The 19591-nt window shown below is 48.7% G+C and overlaps 1 protein-coding gene across 1 annotated transcript in view; it reads left to right on the plus strand.

The window, feature by feature from the left end:
* Positions 1–19591, plus strand: part of LOC311610858 (uncharacterized protein) — a gene marked incomplete at both ends in the record, with an annotated part of 24585 nt that continues 4994 nt past the window's right edge. The window contains 7 exons of the mRNA XM_084862368.1: positions 1–114; positions 1275–1353; positions 2044–2131; positions 4766–4882; positions 17129–17240; positions 17693–17803; positions 18680–18774. Of these exons, the coding sequence (XP_084718494.1) occupies positions 1–114; positions 1275–1353; positions 2044–2131; positions 4766–4882; positions 17129–17240; positions 17693–17803; positions 18680–18774 (716 nt within the window). The remainder of the gene's footprint in view (positions 115–1274; positions 1354–2043; positions 2132–4765; positions 4883–17128; positions 17241–17692; positions 17804–18679; positions 18775–19591) is intronic.

The raw sequence follows: 19591 nt of genomic DNA on the forward strand, positions 1-19591 counted from the left end.
ATGGAGAGTCTCCCCATCAATGCTGGGAACAGCCAGTCCTACAGGTTCATGCTTTATGAGACGCGCATCTGCTCTGGAGGCTTGCTCCGTGCGGACGTTCGAGACACAGAACAGGTAGGGGCAAGCAGGCTGGCCGTGGCCGTAAGCAGCACATGCAGCCCAGCTCTGCTCCTGGGCAGGGTGGTTAGTCACTGGTCAACTTTGCTGCGTGGTAGTAATTTAATTATGTTTATTTAAAAATTTTTTTTATTGATTTGAGAGAGAGAGAGAGAGAGAGAGAGAGAGAGAGAGAGAGAGAGAAACACCAGTGATGAGAAAGAACCATTGATCGGCTGCCTCCTGCACACCCCGTACTAGGGATCAAGCCCCACGACCCAGCTGAGTGCCCTTGACCCGAATGGAACCTGGGACCCTTCAGTCCGCAGGTCGACGCTTTATCTTATCTACTGAGCCAAACCAGCTAGGGCTGTTCGGTAGTAGCTTACAGCACCTACTGTGTGTGAGGCATTGAGAACATAAGCTCACACCAAAGAGCCTGGCTTTCTGCTTTATCACAACCAAGTCCACGGGGGCCTCCCTGCCAGCTCCCAGCCACGTGTGAGCACCAAGGCTGGTGCCGCCCTTACAGTGACCTCCTGCGTAAACCAGAGCCCTCTCCACCCTCTCCTCAGGGAGTCTGACCCCAGCTCTTCTCCTGCAGGTGTTTTTGAATGAGACACGTATAGGGACTCTGGATGAGGTTCACGAGGCCTTGAACATCCCTGCAGTCACGGTAGGTGATTCAAGAGTCTCAATGCAGCTAGACTTCCGACTCAGATGCAACCACTCCCTGGTTCCGAGATGACTCCCTCGCCTCTACCACTGCCCCATTGGCATGGCTGGTCACTTAGGGCCCCGGCAGGAAGTGTTTGTCTAGAGCTCTGAGCATCACCGCCTCTCCCAGGCCCTGATACACCATGCGCTGCAGTATACAAGCTTCAGTGTGAATGGAATTTCCCCTTTAAGCCCTGAGCCAACCATCAGCCGAGGGTCTGTTCTCTATTAAAGGCACAGCTGCGTCTCTCTGGCCTCCCTAAGGCAGACCCGTGGGAGAGAGGAGAGGCTGGGCCTGGGACAGGAGCATGCGGGGTCCTTAGAGAGGGAGGATGGCTGCCCCGGGGGCATCCTGTCTCCCACTTGCTTGTCTTTCCATGTGGGACTCAGAGGAAAGGCGGGTGCTGGAGTAACCCCCTCCGTGACTGTGGGGGTTCCGTGAACTGGTCTATCCCCCACAGGAATGCCAGCTCCTGAGGATCCTGGTGGAGAACCAAGGACGAGTCAACTATTCGTGGAAAATTCAAGACCAGCGGAAAGGTGGGCTCTAGGCCTGAGACACAGGCCGTCCGTTCTCTTCGTGGTCACTCGGATCCTCCCACGGGGGCTGAGTCGGAGCTGGGAGGAAGAACCAGCCATGTAGGCGGGGGGAGACTTAGGGTCCAGGACTGAAGGTGAGGACTCCTTCCCTCTCAGTTGTCCTGCCTCCTTCGTTTCTCCAGGGCAGAGAAGTGGGTGCTGGCTTGTCCTGTAGCAGGATCCAGGCACATCTGTGGAATTACAGGGAAAACTCTGGCTTCATAAAAAATATTGATAAAAATATTGATTTCTATTGATTTTATTGATTTCAGAGAGGGAGAGAATGAAGCATCAATGATGAGAGAGAAGCATGAATCAGCTGTGCCCTGCAAGCCCCCTACTGGGGAATAAGCTTGCAACCTGGGCATGTGCCCTGACCTAGAATGAAACCGTGACCTCCTGGTTCATAGGTTGATGCTCAACCACTGAGCCATGCCGGCCAAGCAGAAGCTCTGATATTAAGCGGGGGACTTCCTCAGTAGGCCTCGTGTATGAAAATATACAAGAAACATTCCATCGCAGTAAGTTAGACAAGTGTGTGCCCCCTGGCTGAAGCCTGGCACAAGATGTCTGCTGCCTGCTTTTCTTGGACCCAGATGCTGAGAGAGAGCGTCAGTGCCTTGCCGTGTTCTTTCCTCCCTCCCCCCGCAGGAGTAACCGGCCCTGTGACCATCAATGGTACCCTCCTGAAGGGGTTCACTATCTATTCTCTGGAAATGAAGACGAGCTTCTTTGAGAGGTATGTTCCCTCTTATTCCCGGGAGACTTGGAAGGATCAGGGCACTCATAGATTTCTTCTTCTTCTTTTTTAAAAATTATATATTTTATTGATTTTTTACAGAGAGGAAGAAAGAGGGATAGATAGTTAGAAACATCAATGAGAGAGAAACATCCATCAGCTGCCTCCTGCACACCCCCCACTGGGGATGCGCCCGCAACCAAGGTACATGCTCTTGACCGGAATTGAACCTGGGACCCTTCAGTCCACAGGCTGACGCTCTATCCACTGAGCCAAACGGATTAGGGCCACTCAGAGATTTCAAACTCTGCACTTTGCAGGCAAAGAGCCCAAGATTCCCAGAACAGAAGTGATTTACTCAGGATGAGTCCTGGAACAAGCCTCCTGTTTCTCATTTTAATGCTTCACGTCTGAGTGTCCCATGGAAACAGAGCCCTAGTCCTTGCATGGGAAACCCGGGTCCATTCTGGGGCTAGAATCGGGAAAGGGCTTTCCTCTCCCTCAAGGCGTGACCCCTTCCCAGGCTCCACTCTGCTGCCTGGAGGCCGGTCTCCAACAGCTCCCTGGGCCCCACCTTCTTCCTGGACACCCTGCAGGTGTCTCCTAGGGACACCTTCCTGAGGCTGCCGGCAAGTGAGCCCCTCTTCTCTCTGCCCTCTCAACCGCCTATTCTTTCTTTTAAAAATTTCTTCATGTGTTCGTTTGTTTTTCTTCTATTACACCTATTCTTTCTTTTTAAACAATTTTTATTTTATATAGTTTATTGATTTTTTTTTACAGAGAGGAAAGGAGAGGGATAGAGAGTTAGAAACATCAGTGGGAGAGAAACATCAATCAGCTGCCTCCTGCACACCAAGGTACATGCCCTTGACTGGAATCGAACCTGGGGCCCTTGAGTCCGCAGGCCAGCACTCTATCCACTGAGCCAAATCTTTAGGGCACAGCTATTTTTTCTTAAAGAGCCTTGAAGCAAAGCCATAATGTTCCAGACATCCAGCATTGCTCAATCTTTCTAATTCACCATCATTGTTCTAACTATTGCCCATGGAGAGGGGGGTTGGGGAACTGGGTGGAAAAGGTGAAGGGGTTAAGAAATAGAAATTGGCCCCAGCCAGTTTGGCTCAGTGGATAGAGCGTCGGCCTGCAGACTGAAGTGTCCCAGGTTCAATTCCAACCAAGGGCACATGGCCGGGTTGTAGGCCCAATCCCCAGCAGGGGGCGTTCAGGAGGCAGCCGATCATTGATGTTTCTCTTTCTCTCTTCCTCTCTGAAATCAATAAAGAGATATGTTTAAAAAAAATAAGTAGAAATTGGTGTTACAGAACAGTCACAGAGATGTAAATTATATTGTAGTAACTATGTATGGGGCCAGGTGGAGACTTTAAATATTGGGATGGGGGAAACTTTATAAAACATGAGATTGTCTAACCACTGTGCTGTATCCATGAAACTGATACAGACTAATATTGAATGTAAACTGTCTATTGTTTAATGAGGTTCCCCAGTTCCCACCTTTTATTCCTCTAAGCCTCCGAGGTTATGAAAGTTCTGCTCAGCTTCCCAGCGCTTCTTCTTGTCTCTGGTGGAAAATTGTTTCCCTGTCTTCTTGTTCCTCAGTTTTCTTCTCCCAGATTCTGGTCATGTAACTCTTCAATGCATTGCAACCAGATTAAAACATGGAGTCATGTTTATAGCTGTTGTCAGCAGCAGCGTCCATCTCTGTTAACCTAGGACTTATTTCTGGAAGACCTGCTTTAAAAATAATCTATAGCATTATATACCAGAAGGCAGGAACAGGAGTAACATTAGCATTGAAAGGCTGGTCATGCTTTCCTCTGTCATCCTTAGACCAGGTACAGCAGAGTAGAACTTCTAGAATAAGCATGTCAAACTCAAAGCCTAACACGGGCCAGATAAACAAAGTTTAAGTTTCTGTGGCCACAAGAAAACAAAAGCTTCAATTTTCATAGAAGCGTAGGTTTATTTCAATAGACTTGCTGAATACAAAGGGCTGAAATAAATTAGTCATCATTAACATAAAATAATAGAACATTTTAATAAAAATTAATATTTTTTTCTTGAACATTAACTTACCAGACACTGAAAACTGCACGAATTAATAAGCGTAATGCAAATAAACCTATTTTTTTTGTTCTCCAAAAGCAAAATATTTCCTGTTGCACACAACAAACAAGTCAGTACAAGGCTAATGACGTGGCCATTGGCTGCTAAAATATTAGCTGCTGGTATTCGTGGAGAGAAGTGGTGTGCCTGCGGGTAAGGCTAAGGGAAATGAATGCAACATGATTATAGTCATCAGTCATTATTGAACATTGTAGTTCGTTATTAATAATTAATAATTATTAATAACAGGATATTATAAAAATTAAGTTAGGAAATTTTTATTAAAACGTTTCTTACATACCATTATATTGGCTGGGCCACAAAAATATTCATTGTGGGCTGCATGTGGCCTGTGGGCCGCGAGTTTGACATGCTTGTTAGAACACTCCTGTTGTGAACTCACTGTCAGTGCCATGAAGTTTCTTAGTCTTGTTCTCACTCCCTAAGTGCCTTAGATTGTACATTGCTCTATGAATCTGTTCCCCCGTCTCATGCCTCCATCCCTTCCAGGACTGGAGTTACGGATTTGTGTTCATCAATGGCCGAAACCTTGGGCGATACTGGAATATCGGACCACAGCAGACACTGTACATTCCTGGTGCCTGGCTGCACCCAGAAAACAACAAGGTGAGGCACCCTGCCTTTCCATCTCACGCATTTTCAGATCTGCCTTCATCCCCAGGAGCCAAATCTCAGCATCGTTCTCATCCTGTATTGAACAGGCTTACCACCTCTCACTGTGAGCCCTTCTGTTTTTCCATGGGAACTGGTCTGGGGGTGTCTCCATGGGAACTGGTCTGGGGTGTCTCCATGGGAACTGGTCTGGGGGTGTCTCTGTGGAAACTGGTCCGAGGTATCTCCATGGAAAATGGCCTGGGGTTTCTCCATGGGAACTGGCCTGGGGTGTCTCCATGGGAACAGATCTGGTTATCTCCCTGGAAACTGATCTGGGGTGTCTCAATGGGAATTGGTCTGCGGTGTCTCCATGGGAGCTGGACTGAGGTGTCTCCATGGGAACTGGTCTGGGGGTGTCTCCATGTGAACTGGTCTGGGTGTGTCTACAAGGGAACTTGTCTGGGGGTCTCCATGGGAGCTAGCCTTTGATTTATCCATGGGAACTGGCCTGGGGTGTCTCCATGGGAGCTGGACTGGGGTGTCTCCATGGGAACTGGTCTGGGGGTGTCTCCGCTGGAACTGGTCTGGGGTGTCTCTATGAGAGCTGGCAATGGGTGTATTCATGGGAACTGGTCTGGGGGTGTCTCCATGGAAGCTGGCCTGGGGTGTCTCCTTGGAAATTGGTCAGGGGTGTCTCTGTTGGAGCTTGCCTGGGGTGTCTCCTTGGGAGATAGTGTGGATTTTCTCTATGGGAACTAGTCTTGGGTGTGTCCACGGGAGATGGCCTGGGCTGTCTTCATGGGAACTGGTCTGGGGTGTCTCCATGGGAGCTGGTGTGTGTGGTGTCTCTGACAGAATTGGTCTAGGGGGGTCTCCAAGGGCGCTGGCCTGAGTTGTCTCCTTGGGAACTGGTCCGGGGGTGTTTCCGTGGGAACTGGTCTGGGGGTGTCTCCATGGGAACTTTCCTGGGGGTGTCTCCATGGGAACTGGTCTGGGGGTGTCTCCATGGGAACTTTCCTGGGGGTGTCTCCATGGGAACTGGTCTGGGGGTGTCTCCATGGGAACTTTCCTGGGGGTGTCTCCATGGGAACTGGTCTGGGGGTGTCTCCATGGGAACTTTCCTGGGGGTGTCTCTATGGGAACTGGTCTGGGGGTGTCTCCAACTAAACTGGCTTGGGGTGTCTCCATGAGAGCTGCTCTGGGGGTGTCTCATTGGAACTGGCCTGGAAGTCTCCATGGGAACTGGACAGGGTGTCTTTGTGCCAGTTGGCCTGGGGTTTCTCTGTGGTAATTGGTCTGGGGGTGCCCCCATGGGAGCTGGCCAGGTGGTATCTCCGTGGGAACTGCTCTGTAGGTGTCTCCATGGAAGCTGGCCTGGGGTGTCTCCATGGGAACTGGTCTGGGGTGTCTCCATGGGAAATAGTCTGGGGTGTGTCCATGGGAACTGGTCTGGGGTGTCTCAGTGGGAGCTGGTCTGGGATGTCTCTATGGGAGCTGATCTCTGCTGTCTTTATGTGAGCTGATCTCTGCTGTCTTTATGTGAGCTGGTCTGGGGTGACTCCATGAGAGCTGGCCTGGGATGTCTCTGAGGGAACTGGTCTGGGGTGTCTCAGTGGGAGCTGGTCTGGGATGTCTCTATGGGAGCTGATCTCTGCTGTCTTTATGTGAGCTGATCTCTGCTGTCTTTATGTGAGCTGGTTTGGAGTGTCTCCATGAGAGCTGGCCTGTGGTGTCTCAGTGGGAACTGGTATGGGGGTGTCTACATGGGAACTGGCATGGGGTGTCTCCGTGAAACAGGTCCAGGGTGTCTCCATAAAAGCTGGCCTGGGATGTCTACATGGGAGCTGGCTTTGGGTGTCTCCATGGGAACTGGCCTGGGGTCTCTCCATGGGAATTGGTCTGGTGTGTTTTATGGGAGCTGATCTGGGGTGTCTCCATGGGAGCTGGTCTGAGGTGTCTCCATGGGAACTGGGTTGGAGGTGTCTCCATGTAAACTGGCCTGGGGTGTCTCCATGAGAGCTGGTCTGGGGGTGTCTCCATGGGAAATGGCTGGGAGGTGTCACCATGGGAACTAGTTGGGTTGTCTCCATGCCAGCTGGCCTGGGGTTTCTTCGTGGAACTGGTCTGGGGTTGACTCCGTGGGAGTTGGCCTGGTGGTGTCTCCTTGGGAACTGGCCTGGGGTGTCTCCTTGGAAACTGGTCCAGGATGTCTCCATAATAGCTGGTCTAGGATGTCTGCATGGGAATTGGTCTGGGGTGTCTCCATGAAAGCTGGACTGTGGTGTCTCCATAGGAACTGGTCTGAGGGTGTCTCCATGGGAACTGGCCTGAGCTGTCTCCATGGGAATTGGTCTGGTGTGTTTCATGGGAGCTGATCTGGAGTGTCTCTATGGGAGCTGATCTGAGGTGTCTCCATGGGAACTGGCTTGGTGTGTCTCCACGTAAACTGGCCTGGGGTGTCTCCATGGGAATTTTCCTGGGGGTGTCTCCATGGGAACTGGTCTGGTTGTGTCTCATGGGAACTGGTTTGTGGTGTCTCCATGAGAGCTGGTCTGGGGGTGTCTCCATGAGAGCTGGTCTGGGGGTGTCTCCATGGGAATTGGTCTGGTGTGTTTCATGGGAGCTGATCTGAGGTGTCTCCGTGGGAACTGGTCTGTGGGTGTCTCCATGGGAACTGGCTTAGGGGTGTCTCCATGTAAACTGGCCTGGGGTGTCTCCATGGGAAATTTCCTGGGGAGTGTCTCCATGGGAACTGGTCTGGTGATATCTCATGGGAACTGGCTTGGGGGTGTCTCCATGTAAATTGGCCTGGGGTGTCTCCATGGGAAATTTCCTGGGGGGTGTCTCCATGGGAACTGGTCTGGGGGTGTCTCCATGTAAACTGGCCTGGGGTGTCTCCATGGGAGCTAGCCTGGGGTGTCTCCATGGGAACTGGTCTGGGGTGACTCCATGGGAGCTGGACTGAGGTGTCTCCATGGGAACTTGTCTGAGGGTATCCCCATGAGAACTGGTTTGTGGTGTCTCCATGGGAACTGGTCTGGTGGGGTCTTCATGGGAACTGGTCTGGTGGTGTCTACATGGGATATGGCCAGGGGTGTCTCTGAGGGAACTGGTAGAGGGTTGTCTCCATGGGAACTGGTCTGGTGGTGTTTACATGGGATCTGGCCTGGGGGTGTCTCTGAGGGACCTAGTATGGGAGTGTCTCCATCAGAACCAGTCTGGGCTGTCTCCATGGGTACTGGTCTGTGGTATGTCCATGAGAACTGGTCCGGGGTGTCTCCATGGGAATTGGTCCGGGCTGTCTCTATGGAAGCTGGACTGGGATGTCTCCATAGGAACTGGTCTGGTGTGTCTTCATGGGAACAGGTTTTCAGTGTCTCCATGGGAACTGGTCTGGGTGTCTCCTTGGGAACTGGTTTGGGGTTCTCCATGGGAGCTTTAGTGGGGTGTATCCATGGGAACTGGTCTGGGGGTGTCTCCATGGAAACTACTCTTCGTTGTCTCCATAGGAACTGGTCTGGGGTGTCCCCTTGGGAAATGGTCTGGTGTGTCTCCATTGGAGCTGGACTGTGGTGTCCCCATGGGAACTGTTATGGGGGTGTCTCCATGGGAACTGGTCTTGGGTGTCTCCATGAGAGCTGGTCTGGGAGTGTCTCCATGGGAACTGGCCGGGAGGTGTCACTTTGGGAACTAGTCGGGGTGTCTCCATGGAAGAGGCCTATGGCTGTCTGAAAGGGGGGGCTTGTCTCCCCATGCTTGCAAACCTAGCCCCTGGGTGGAGGCAACCTGTGAGTAGAAGGCCATCTGTAGTTGGGGCTTTTAGGCACCAAAGACCACTTACAGAAGTGAGGTGGTAGGACCCCGTGTGTTTGGAGCAGGGCAGCCTGGCCAGTCCTGCTCGCTCATTGGTCCAATGAAGGAGGGTGCAGGGCGAGGCCAGGCCAAGAGCTGAAGGCTATCAAGTAAATGAGGGGGCAGGGCCAGGTGAATAGCTGAAGGCCAACAAGTCAATGAGGGGGCGGAGCAAGGCGAATAACTGAAGGTGGTCAAGTCAACCAGTGGGCGGGCCAGGTGCACAGCTGAAGGAGTCATGTCAACAAGGGGGCGGGCAAGGTGAACAGCCTACAATTGTGACCTAATCAGTTGAAAGGCTGGTTGCCAGGGACATGGGGGAAAGGCCTGCTGTCCATCAGGTTTTGGGGGGCAGGCTAGGTGATCAGCCAGAAGTGGCCAAGCCAAAAATGGGTTGGGGCCAGGGGCAATACCTGGAAGTGGTCCAGTGGATGAGGCAATGGGGCCCTGTGAATGAGGGTGGGGTCTCCAGTGGCCACAAAAGCCCCACCTTCCCCTGGTCCAGACTGGATGCCAGCAAGAAGGTCCCTTGTCCCCAAGGAAGGGCTTTCCCCGTGAAAGGGGCAAAAAGCTGGCCCTTAGGACCCAGCAAACAGTAACTACCATGTTTCCCCGAAAATAAGACATTCTCCGAAAATAAGACCTATTTACAGGTTTCCTGCTGAGTGAAATATAAGGCATCCCCCCAAAATAAGGCCCCTCCCCCTCTAGGCTAAACATGAGAGTTTTGGTCCACTAATTCTGAAAGAAATGGAGTCACAAGAAATTCACCAGGAAATTCAGGAATTGGATTGTTATGATGATGTTCCAGAAGATGTTGTTGACATGATTGTCATTGAATAAATGTGTAAATTCTTGGTACTGTAGGATTCTCGGTTTGTCTGGTTTGTGTTGACAACTACCATACTACCGTACCGTATACAGGTAATAAATTTCCTTTATTTTTATTTAACAATAAATGTGAACCATATTCTACTTCATGGAAAAATAAGACAACCCCTGAAAATAAGACCTAGCACATCTTTGGGAGCAAAAATTCATATAAGACAATGTCTTATTTTCGGGGAAACAGGGTACCTCAGGAGAGGCAGGTGAGTGCCTCCAGTGTGGAAAGTGATTTTTGGGGACTTGACACAGCTCTCTCCCTGATGTCAAAGCCCATAGACAGGGCCGTGGGGGTCACAGGACACTCCGTTGTGAGATGCCCCATGGTGGGGTCGGTGGGGGCCTCCGAGGCTCATGGAGGCCCATGGCTGTCCAAAGGCGGGGCTGGTCTTTCAATGCTTGTGGACCTGGGCCCTGGGTGGGAGGCAACCTGTGAGCAGAAGGCCATCTGCAGTTGGGGCTTTTAGGCACCAAACAACACTTCCAGAGGTGGGGCGGTAGGCCCCTTGTGTGAGGAGCAGGGCAGCCTGGCCAGTGCTGCTGGCTCATTGGTCCAATGCATGAGGTGGCGGGGTTTTGAATACAAGGGGGCGGGGTCAGGCCCAGAGCTGAAAGGCTGTCAAGTCAATGAGGGGGCGGGGCGAGGTGAACAGCTGAAGGCAGTCATGTCAAAAAGGGCAAGTGGCCGGGTGAAGAGCAGGCAATTGTGACCTAAGCAGGAGAAAGGCAAGTCCCCAGGGAAACAAGGGGCGCAGGGGGGCGGGAAAAGCCTACTGGTAGTCAGGCCAACTGCCAGGCAGCAGCGACCTAAACTAGGGGGCTGGGGTTCTTGGGGGCTGGCTTGATGATCAGCCAGAAGCAGCCAAGCCACGAATGGATTGGGGCCAGAGGCAACACCCGGAAGTGGTCCAGTGGAGAAGGCCATGGGTCCCTGTGAATGAGGATGGGGGTCCCCAGTGGGCGCAAAAGCCCCATCTTCCCGTGGTCCAGACTGGATGCCAGCAAGAAGCTCCCTTATCCTCAAGGAAGGGCTTTCCCCGTGAATTGGGCAGAAGGCTGGCCCTCAGGGCCCAGCGACCAGTTAGAACCCTGTTTCCTGGAAAATAAGACATCCTCCGAAAATAAGACCTACTTACAGGTTTCCTTCTGAGTGAAATAGAACAGCATTTTTTATAGAACAGTGAAATAGAACAACTAGTGTGCCGCGAGATGTTGCCTGGTGTGCCGTAGGTGCAGACAAGACAAGAATTTTATAATTTTTCACTATTTTGTTTGCTTAATATTTCATAATAAAGTAATTATAAAATACTTTCTTTGTGTTTATTTGATTCCTATTCAAGAGAATTACTTTATATATAGTCAATATAGGCACAGAGTTAAATTTTTTAACATTTTCTAATGGTGGTGTGCCTCGTGATTTTTTTCATGAAACAAGTGTGCCTTTGCCCAAAAAAGGTTGAAAAACACTGAAATAGAAGGCATCCCCCCAAAATAAGCCCCTCCCCCTCTAGGCTAAACGTGAGAGTTTTGGTCCACTGATTCTGAAAGAAATGGAGTCACAAGAAATTCACCAGGAAATTCAGGAATTGGATTGCTATGATGATGTTCCAGAAGATGTTGTTGACATGATTGTCATTGAATAAATGAGTAAATTCTTGATACTGTAGGATTCTCAGTTTGTCTGGTTTGTGTTGACAACTACCGTATTACCGTACTGTATACAGGTAATAAATTTCCTTTATTTTCATTTAACTATAAATGTGTACTGTATTCTTCTTCATGGAAAAGACAACCCCTGAAAATAAGACCTAGTGCATCTTTGGGAGCAAAAATGCATATAAGATCTAGTGCATCTTTGGGAGCAAAAATGCATATAAGACAGTGTCTTACTTTCGAGGAAACAGGGTATCTCAGGAGGGGCAGGTCAGTGCTCCCATAGTGGAAAGTGATTTTCGGGCACTTGACACAGCTCTCTCCCTGATGTCAAAGCCCATAGACAGGGCCGTGGGGGTCGCAGGACACTCCGCTGTGAGATGCCCCGTGGTGGGGTCAGTGGGGGCCTCCCCATGGATGTCCGAAAGGGGGCTGGTCTCCCCTGCTTGTGCACCGGGGCCCTGGGTGGGAGGCAACCTGTGAGCAGAAGGCCATCTGCAGTTTGGGCTTTTAGGCACCAAACAATACTTCCAGAGGTGGGGTGGTAGGCCCCCATGTGTGAGGAGCAGGGCAGCCTGGCCAGTGCTGCTGGCTCATTGGTCAAATGAATGAGGGGGCGGGGTTTCTGGAACAAGTGGGCAAAGCCAGGCCCAGAGCTGAAGGTGGTCAAGTCAATGAGGGGGTGGAGCCAGGTAAACAGCTGAAGACAGTCATGCAAACAAGGGGGTGGGCTAGGTGAAGAGCCCGCAATTGTGACCTAAGCAGGAGAAAGGCTGGTCGTCAGGGTCACATAGGAAAGGCCTGCTGGCCTGGGTCCTTAGGGTCTTGCCCATAACTGGTGTTCAGTGCAGTGGGAACTGGGGTTCAGCACAGTCCAGAGTTTTGTCTCCTTCCTGCTAGGTAGGGAATGCCAGCCAGGAACTCAGCCACCCCCTCCTCTCCAGCTCCATGCTCTTTCCACACATACACACCTTGTCTCTGGACCTTAGGCTTTTATAGCTCCTCTGATTTGCCTTCTGGTTTTCTCTTTCCTTCTAGTTGTAGAATTTCCAGTCAGTCAACTATCCCGTAGTTCTGGATAATATCCATTTTGTATTATTTGCATTTTTTGAAATTGTTGTGCCAGGCTGTAGTTAAGTGTTTAACTATGCTACCATCTTGGTTTCGCTGACCCTCAAGTTCTCTCTCTGTTATTCTTAAAAAATACTGTCTTCCTATTACTATTTTCACACACACACCAAAAAGGAGAAGAGTGCACAGTCAACCTTGTCGTTTTTGTGATTTTAATAAACATACAAACAAAGAAACAAACAAATGAACATGTTTTTGATTAGACAAATTCTGGTTCTAGAAATTTATCTTAAGAATATAACTATCTAGATGGCAGGCATGGGGCGAGGTGCTGGGGATCCCACTATGGACAGGATGGACATGATTGCTTTCCTCCCCCTCAAGGAGTTTGTAGACCAGGACCGGAGAGAGCTCCTCAAAGCAAGCAGACAGGACAAAATACCCACAAACTGATAAATGCTGCAAGGAATCGGTAATCTGAAATAGAGAGTCATGGGGGTGGGGAGGAAAGGGCAATGTCTTAGACTAGATGGTCCGGGAAGTTTTCTCAGAGAGATATTTAAGCTGAGTCAGTCAGCTGAGAGCACCTGACACTCAGCGAGTTGGGAAAAGAGATTTGCAAAGAGAAGGAAGAACTTCTGCAAAGTCACAGAAGTGTGCGTCAAGGACTGAAAGGAGGTGTTTGTGAGTGAAGTTGTGAGAGGCACTAGTTGAGGCTGGGATGTCTACCGGGCACAACAAGCCAGTGAGTCGTTCTGTTTTATGTTTTAAAGACAGTGAGAAGTTATTAAAGTGTCTTAAGCAGGTAGGGGGGGGATGGTTGGTTTTAAGTTGAATGGATCACGTTGGTTGCAGGGAGGAGAACAGGTTGAAGACAGGACAAGATCAGAAGCAGAGAGAGCAGTGGCCCAACAGGTGGGGAGGGTGGCCTGAACTAGGACAAGAAAGGTAGGAAAAGAACTAACTCCACTTGTAGTTGAAATCATGAAATGGCAATGGTGGACTGGGCCCGGGAGACTAATATCATCTAGTTTTATTCATGTACTAGGTGCTCAGTGCTCGGCAAAAGCAATGATGACCCTTCATTTCAGACCAGGGTCCCTCCAGAAGGTCCATAAAGGGTTAATGTGGGAAGAGTTTAAACTCCTGAGTGGTGAGCAGGGGAGATGGCAAGAGGGTATTTAGATGTATGGGAAGTCCTAGATGGTGGTGTAATTTGGAAGAGGGAAAGTTACTGGTAATAGAAACCAAATTGAGTAGGACAGGGAAAGAGAGCAAAGGAAAGTCACAGTACAGGTAAAACTGAGACAGAAGATCAGAAAATGTTACCACACTTTGAATCCTACATCAAATCAGCTAAGTAGGGAGCTCTTTTGTTATGAAGCCAGGGAAACAATTTTAACCACACTTTCCTTTGAAAATTTCAGGGAAATTATTTCCACTTGCAGATGAGCAATAGGAAAAGCTGAGTACTGGAAAGAGTGTAAAAAAAATAACCACTCATATATTTTAGGGAAATATTTTATTAGGAAAAGCTTATTAGAGAATAATTTAGGGCATCCACACAAATGAAAATGTTCAATCTTTTGACACAATTCTCCTCTTTGAACTTATTTTATAGGAATCCAAGAAAGAGTGTAAAATTGAAAATGTATGAGTCCTAGTAAATTTATGACAACATTGTCAACATAAAAATTTGGAATTACAGCACCATCTATGAGTACACATCTGAGTAAAATACATTATTGTGCATACCTAATGAATACTTATGCAGTTGTAGAAATGAGTCGTGTTATCTTAAGACAGGTATGAAAACAATTTTCCACGATGAAGTTTAAATTAAAAGCACAAGTTTGTGTGATCCTGTTTTGAATTACATATGTGTGTTTGTATGTCACCAGAAAAACCTGCAAGTGCATTACCAAATCATTAAGTTTGGGGATTTCATTTTTAAACAACAAGATATTAAAATATCTATTGTTTATATAATTTGGTTCCATAATTCTATTTCTATGTATAATGATCCCAATAAATCATTCAAAGGGATACATTTTATAAAGATAGATATCCATCACAGCATTATGTATGCTTTTTAAGAATAAAAAGAGCCTAAATACCCATGGAATACGCAATGCTTAAGCACATGATGGAACGTAAACAGGTAAAATATTAGGCAGCCGTTTACGGGCAACATACATTTCCTGTGAGATAATGAAAACAAGACAGAAACTATTTCAACATGCACAGGAAAATACTACAGGCCAATACCCTGATCCTGTACCTTGCATGTGATTATCCCCTGGGTGATGGGGTTCCGGGTGGTTTTACGTTTGTTTCTCAGTGGGCTGAGACCTAGGACCTCTCCTGGGTAAGAATCACTCTTTCCCCTCAATGTTCCAAGGGCCAAGGTCTTGGGGCCCAGAAGACCTAAGTACGGTCGGCCTAAAGGGAAATCATGTGGCTAAGCCTCCAGCAAGGTTTGGGTCCCCCCTAAGCTCCTCGCTCGGATACGAATCAGTAAGAAACTGCAACCCCTGCAACGAGCTTGCTCAGTAAGTAAGACTGGGTGTCAGGTTTTCTTGAACAGTGTCTCAGAAGGTGGTTCTGGAGCACCTCAGAGCAGCATGCCACTGGGTAAAGCCAGCATCCACTCTATTCTGTCCACTGGGATTTTGTCTCTCAGCGCCAGACGGGAAGAAAGGCACCAACACAGCAAACCCTGTGAATACCAAGTGACAGATGCTTTGGCAAAGCATGCCATGTGCTTCTCTGGGCACTTGGAGAAAAATGTGGAGGGAAATCCCAAGGTCCTTGCCCTCAATCAAGGATTTAAGCGATCACTTTTGATCCACAGGCATTTATTGATACCTAATGGGTGTCTACTCCTGCCCTGGGCACCTAGGCACAGAGCTAGCAGACATGTAGAAGTTTGGTCCCTACATCTCCTGGGACGAGGTCATAAACGGGTGCAAAGGAGAAATAGCAAGACATGTTAACATGGATTATCTCTGATCCCAGAGATAAAACCTGGCTGTTGTGAATGGTAAGAGTTCTTTCCTTTTTACCTCAGTGTAGTATGCCATCGTGCATATGTACTGTAGTTTTTTAATCCACTCATCTGCTGATGGGCACTTAGGCTGTTTCCAAATCTTAGCTTTTCTGCTGCTATGAATATAGGGGTGCATATATCCTTTCTGATTTCTTGGGATGTATTCCTAGAAGTGGACTTGCTGGGTCAACTAGGAGTTCCATTCTTAATTTTTTAAACAAACTCCATAATGTTTTCCACATTGGCTGCACCAGTCTGTGTTCCCACCAGCAGTGCACAAGAGTTCCTTTCTTCCAGGTCCTCACCATCATTTGTCCTTTGTTGACTTGTTGATGATAGCCTTTCAAACAGGTGTGAGAGATAGTATCTCGTTGTGTTTTTAAATATATATATATATTTTTTATTGATTTCAGAGAGAGAGACAGAAGCATCAGTGATGCGAGAATCATTGATTGGCTGCCTCCTGCACGCCTGCTATTGGACATCAATCCCCCAACCTGGGCATGTGCCTCTGACTGGAATAGAACCCACGACCTTACTGTAGTCCTCAGGCAGACACTCTACACTATCAACTGAGCCAAACCGGCTAGCGCCCTCATTGTGGTTTTGATTTTCATCTCTGGGATGATTAGTGACTTTAAGCATGTTTTCAATAGGCCAAGAGACATATGCAAACAACATTCTTTCTCTTGTGACTAATAGAAATAATTTTATTAAACTCACTGAAGACACATGTCCACATGCAACCATCATCATTGCGGCTAAGCCAGTTAGATGTGCTCATACCTCCACTCTGGGGCCCTGAAACACACTTTCCAGAACCACCTGGATGTGGAAATTGGCAGCTGTTAGAAAGGGGGAAAGAGAAGTCATGTCCACCACAGTCCATTGTCAAATAAAATGGCAACTTCTGATTTCCACTCAGACATATAAGAGCTTGGAAGTCCTTACTCTCACCCTTACTATAAGAAAAACGATGAACAATCCAAAAGACAGGAACTCTATTTAGATCCATCAGATCACTGCAGTCACCTGGCTCTGAAATTAGACTTTGCCGCTTTAAACCACTGAGATTCAGGGCTCTGTCAACACAATACAACCTAGCAATAGTGTGCAGGCCTGCGCATGTGCACGCACACAGACAAGCTAGACCCAATGATTCTGTGTGGGAGTAGAAGAAAAGCAGACACAGAAGAGGTGACAATAGGAATTAAAAGGAGGTTGAAAGCACTTTTGCCCGTGACAGTCCTCCTTCTACTTGCTAGCTACTCCCCCTCATGAGCCTGAACATCGCTAAGAAGCAAATGCTGCAATAACCCACTGTGCAGGCAGGGGAGAGGCACGCCCTGACAGGAACAGTGACTTATCCAGGATCAAGAGGAGGTAGGAACTAGGGGTTGAGTCTGAGCTTAGGTCTGTCTCCTCAAATCTGGGACCCTGGCTGCAGCCAGACCTTCTAGGGGCTGTGGAGAGGGTGTGTTGGTCTCACTATGTACACTGTTGGATATTCCATGGAGAAGATATTCCATGGAGAAAGTGGGTGAGCAGTCAGCAGGCCACAGGACTAACTATATCTGTTATTAGGTGAGGGGATTCGGGGCAGGGGGCAATCCCAGGAAATGATGTCACTTCCTAATAGATCTTGGAATCCATGTAACCAGGCACCCACTTTCTAGCAACTGCCCAACTGCCACTCACTTGGCAAGAGACGGTTGACAGTTCAACATGTTCTCTTGCTGTGTTCCCAGTTATCAGGGCTCTGGTTCCCAGAGACCCTGCAGTGAGAGGTGTTCCAGACTCTGTAGACGGTTCAACACTCGTGCCCGACATCTCTGGCCATTTTCAAGAAGATCCCCTCAGGTAAGAGAAGGTGGCCTGGGTCAGACCCATTCACACCAGGCCAGCCTGCTCTGGGTGCCATCCCTGTGCAGCCCACATCCCTTGCCCTTCATGTGATGGGAAGAGGGATGTGAAAGGAGAATCCCAGGACAGGAACAGCTTTCAGGGCAGTGGATGACCTAGAGGTCCTGCTGTGATCACACCCAAGAGCAGGGAAGGGCAGGACAGGTAATTGGAGATGGGCTTCCAGAGGGGGTCTTTTATCTGTGCCAATGGGAATCCTAGGCCCTCAGGCTGTCATGCCTTTTCCTCACCAGTGGAGGTCTAAGTAGATCACACTGTGCGTTTGCGTGTGCGTGTGTGTGTGTGTGTGGGGGGGGGTGTGTGTCTGGATTGGAGGGTCACAGGAGTCACAGAACCAGCAAGACAGGGCTCTGAGGCTTTCTCCTGGGGACTGGGAACTGTCCTTACAGAGCTCCACACAGGAGAACAGACCGGACCTGACAGATGGGGTTCGCAACTCGATACCCCTGCAGAAGGCACAGGTGCCTCATACCTCCTTCAGCATGCAGCACGGCTGCAGGGTGAGTATAGGTGACCAGCAGCTCCATGCAGCACTCCTGGGATTCAACAGGACCTGGGTTCCAGAAGGCACACTGCTTCTCCCCTGAGAGCCCTCCTGGCATCCAGTTTCCAAAGGTCCCCATTTCCTCCAGTCAGGAGCTGGGCCGCCCCTTGTGCTGCAGGCACTGATTATCACGGCGACCCATGTCTTCATTGCTGTGGGACCTGGACCTTATCCCCTCTGTTGCCATGACAATGGTGCCACCCTGAAGACAACACATGTCCTAATATCCCAGAAAAAGCCTCTGTGTTCTCATCTCACATGGGGATGTTTTGTCAGAAATCACATGGGAGACACTGTTAATAAAGCATGTGCTGTCTGTCCTCTGCTAAGAAAATGACCTAAGATACTAATGTGTTTCATATTCCTCACTTCCAATTCTACTTTTTCCTGCAAAGAACCTTTTCTCTTATCAATGTGAAAAATGTTCAAAGTTGTGAAAAAGTTTTGTGCATTTATTTGACCTAATGTGTTGATAATCATGGGCAAGCAAGTCTCAATGGGTTGACATAATGCTACTGAGAATGACAATTTTGCTCTTTTCTCTTGTCATAATGGGACTGAAGATTCTGTTATTGGTCTCTGTGTGTGTGAAACGAGAGCAGAAACCTCAGGGGTGAGCATTGGGGCCCAGGCTCTCCCAGCTTTCTGTGATGGGGCTGGTTTAGGCTCACTCATTCAGCAAATATATTGGAAGTCTGCCAGTTACAGAGTTGTCTCTAGGCACTGACCTTATCCAGTGCTCAGAGCAGACTCCACGCCTGCACTGCAGAGCTTCCTTCTAGTTGGGAGCGATTTAGTCACACTAGGCTGCACAGACTCTTAGTGTCCACAGGACAGCCGATGTGACATCCTCCTGGCCTCCTCTCCGTATGGCTGCATCTTCCCGTACTGTGAAGAGGAAGGAGAACCTCTGTTCCAGCAGAAAACGTGAGTCAGTGTAGGGTCAGAACTAGGAGGGGGAATATGGGGATGTGCTGGCAGAACCCAGGATCCCACACATGGTATGATTTCTACAAGAGACAGCAGTCTGAGGGCTTCTCCTAGAAAAAAGGGAAGGCATCAAAGAGAGCTGTGTATGTGAATATGGGTGGTGTGGGAGAGCAGTGGGAGCTCAGTGAGAAAGTCAGACCCTCAGAGAATTCATAACCTTCCATTCCTAATCCCAGCCCTGCCTGCAACCCTATCCCAGGAAAATGCTCACTAATTGGATAGAACCTTCTCAGTGGCAGCTTGGCAAGTGCACCCTGCCCTGAGAGAGTCGAGTTTCAGTCGCAGGCGAAGAAACCCATAGGACAGCTTGTGAATTAAGCAGCACCTACCCTGTTTCCACGAAAATAAGGTATTGTCTTATATTAATTTTTGCTCCCAAAGATGCACTAGGTCTTATTTTCAGGGGTTGTCTTATTTTTCCATGAAGAAGAATAAGGTACACATTTATTGTTAAATGAAAATAAAGGAAATTTATTACCTGTATACGGTACGGTAGTATGGTAGTTGTCAACACAAACCAGACAAACCGAGAATCCTACAGTAACAAGAATTTACTCATTTATTCAATTACAATCATGTCAACATCTTCTGGAACATAATCATAACAATCCAATTCCTGAATTTCCTGGTGAATTTCTTGTGACTCCATTTCTTTAAGAATCAGTGGACCAAAACTCTCATGTTTAGCCTGGGGGGGGGGGGGGCTAATTTTAGGGGGGATGCCTTATATTTCACTCAGAAGGAAACCTGTAAG

This window comes from Pipistrellus hanaki (assembly GCF_964339955.1).
Source record: "Pipistrellus hanaki genome assembly, chromosome: 16".
NCBI classification, from domain to species: domain Eukaryota; kingdom Metazoa; phylum Chordata; class Mammalia; order Chiroptera; family Vespertilionidae; genus Pipistrellus; species Pipistrellus hanaki.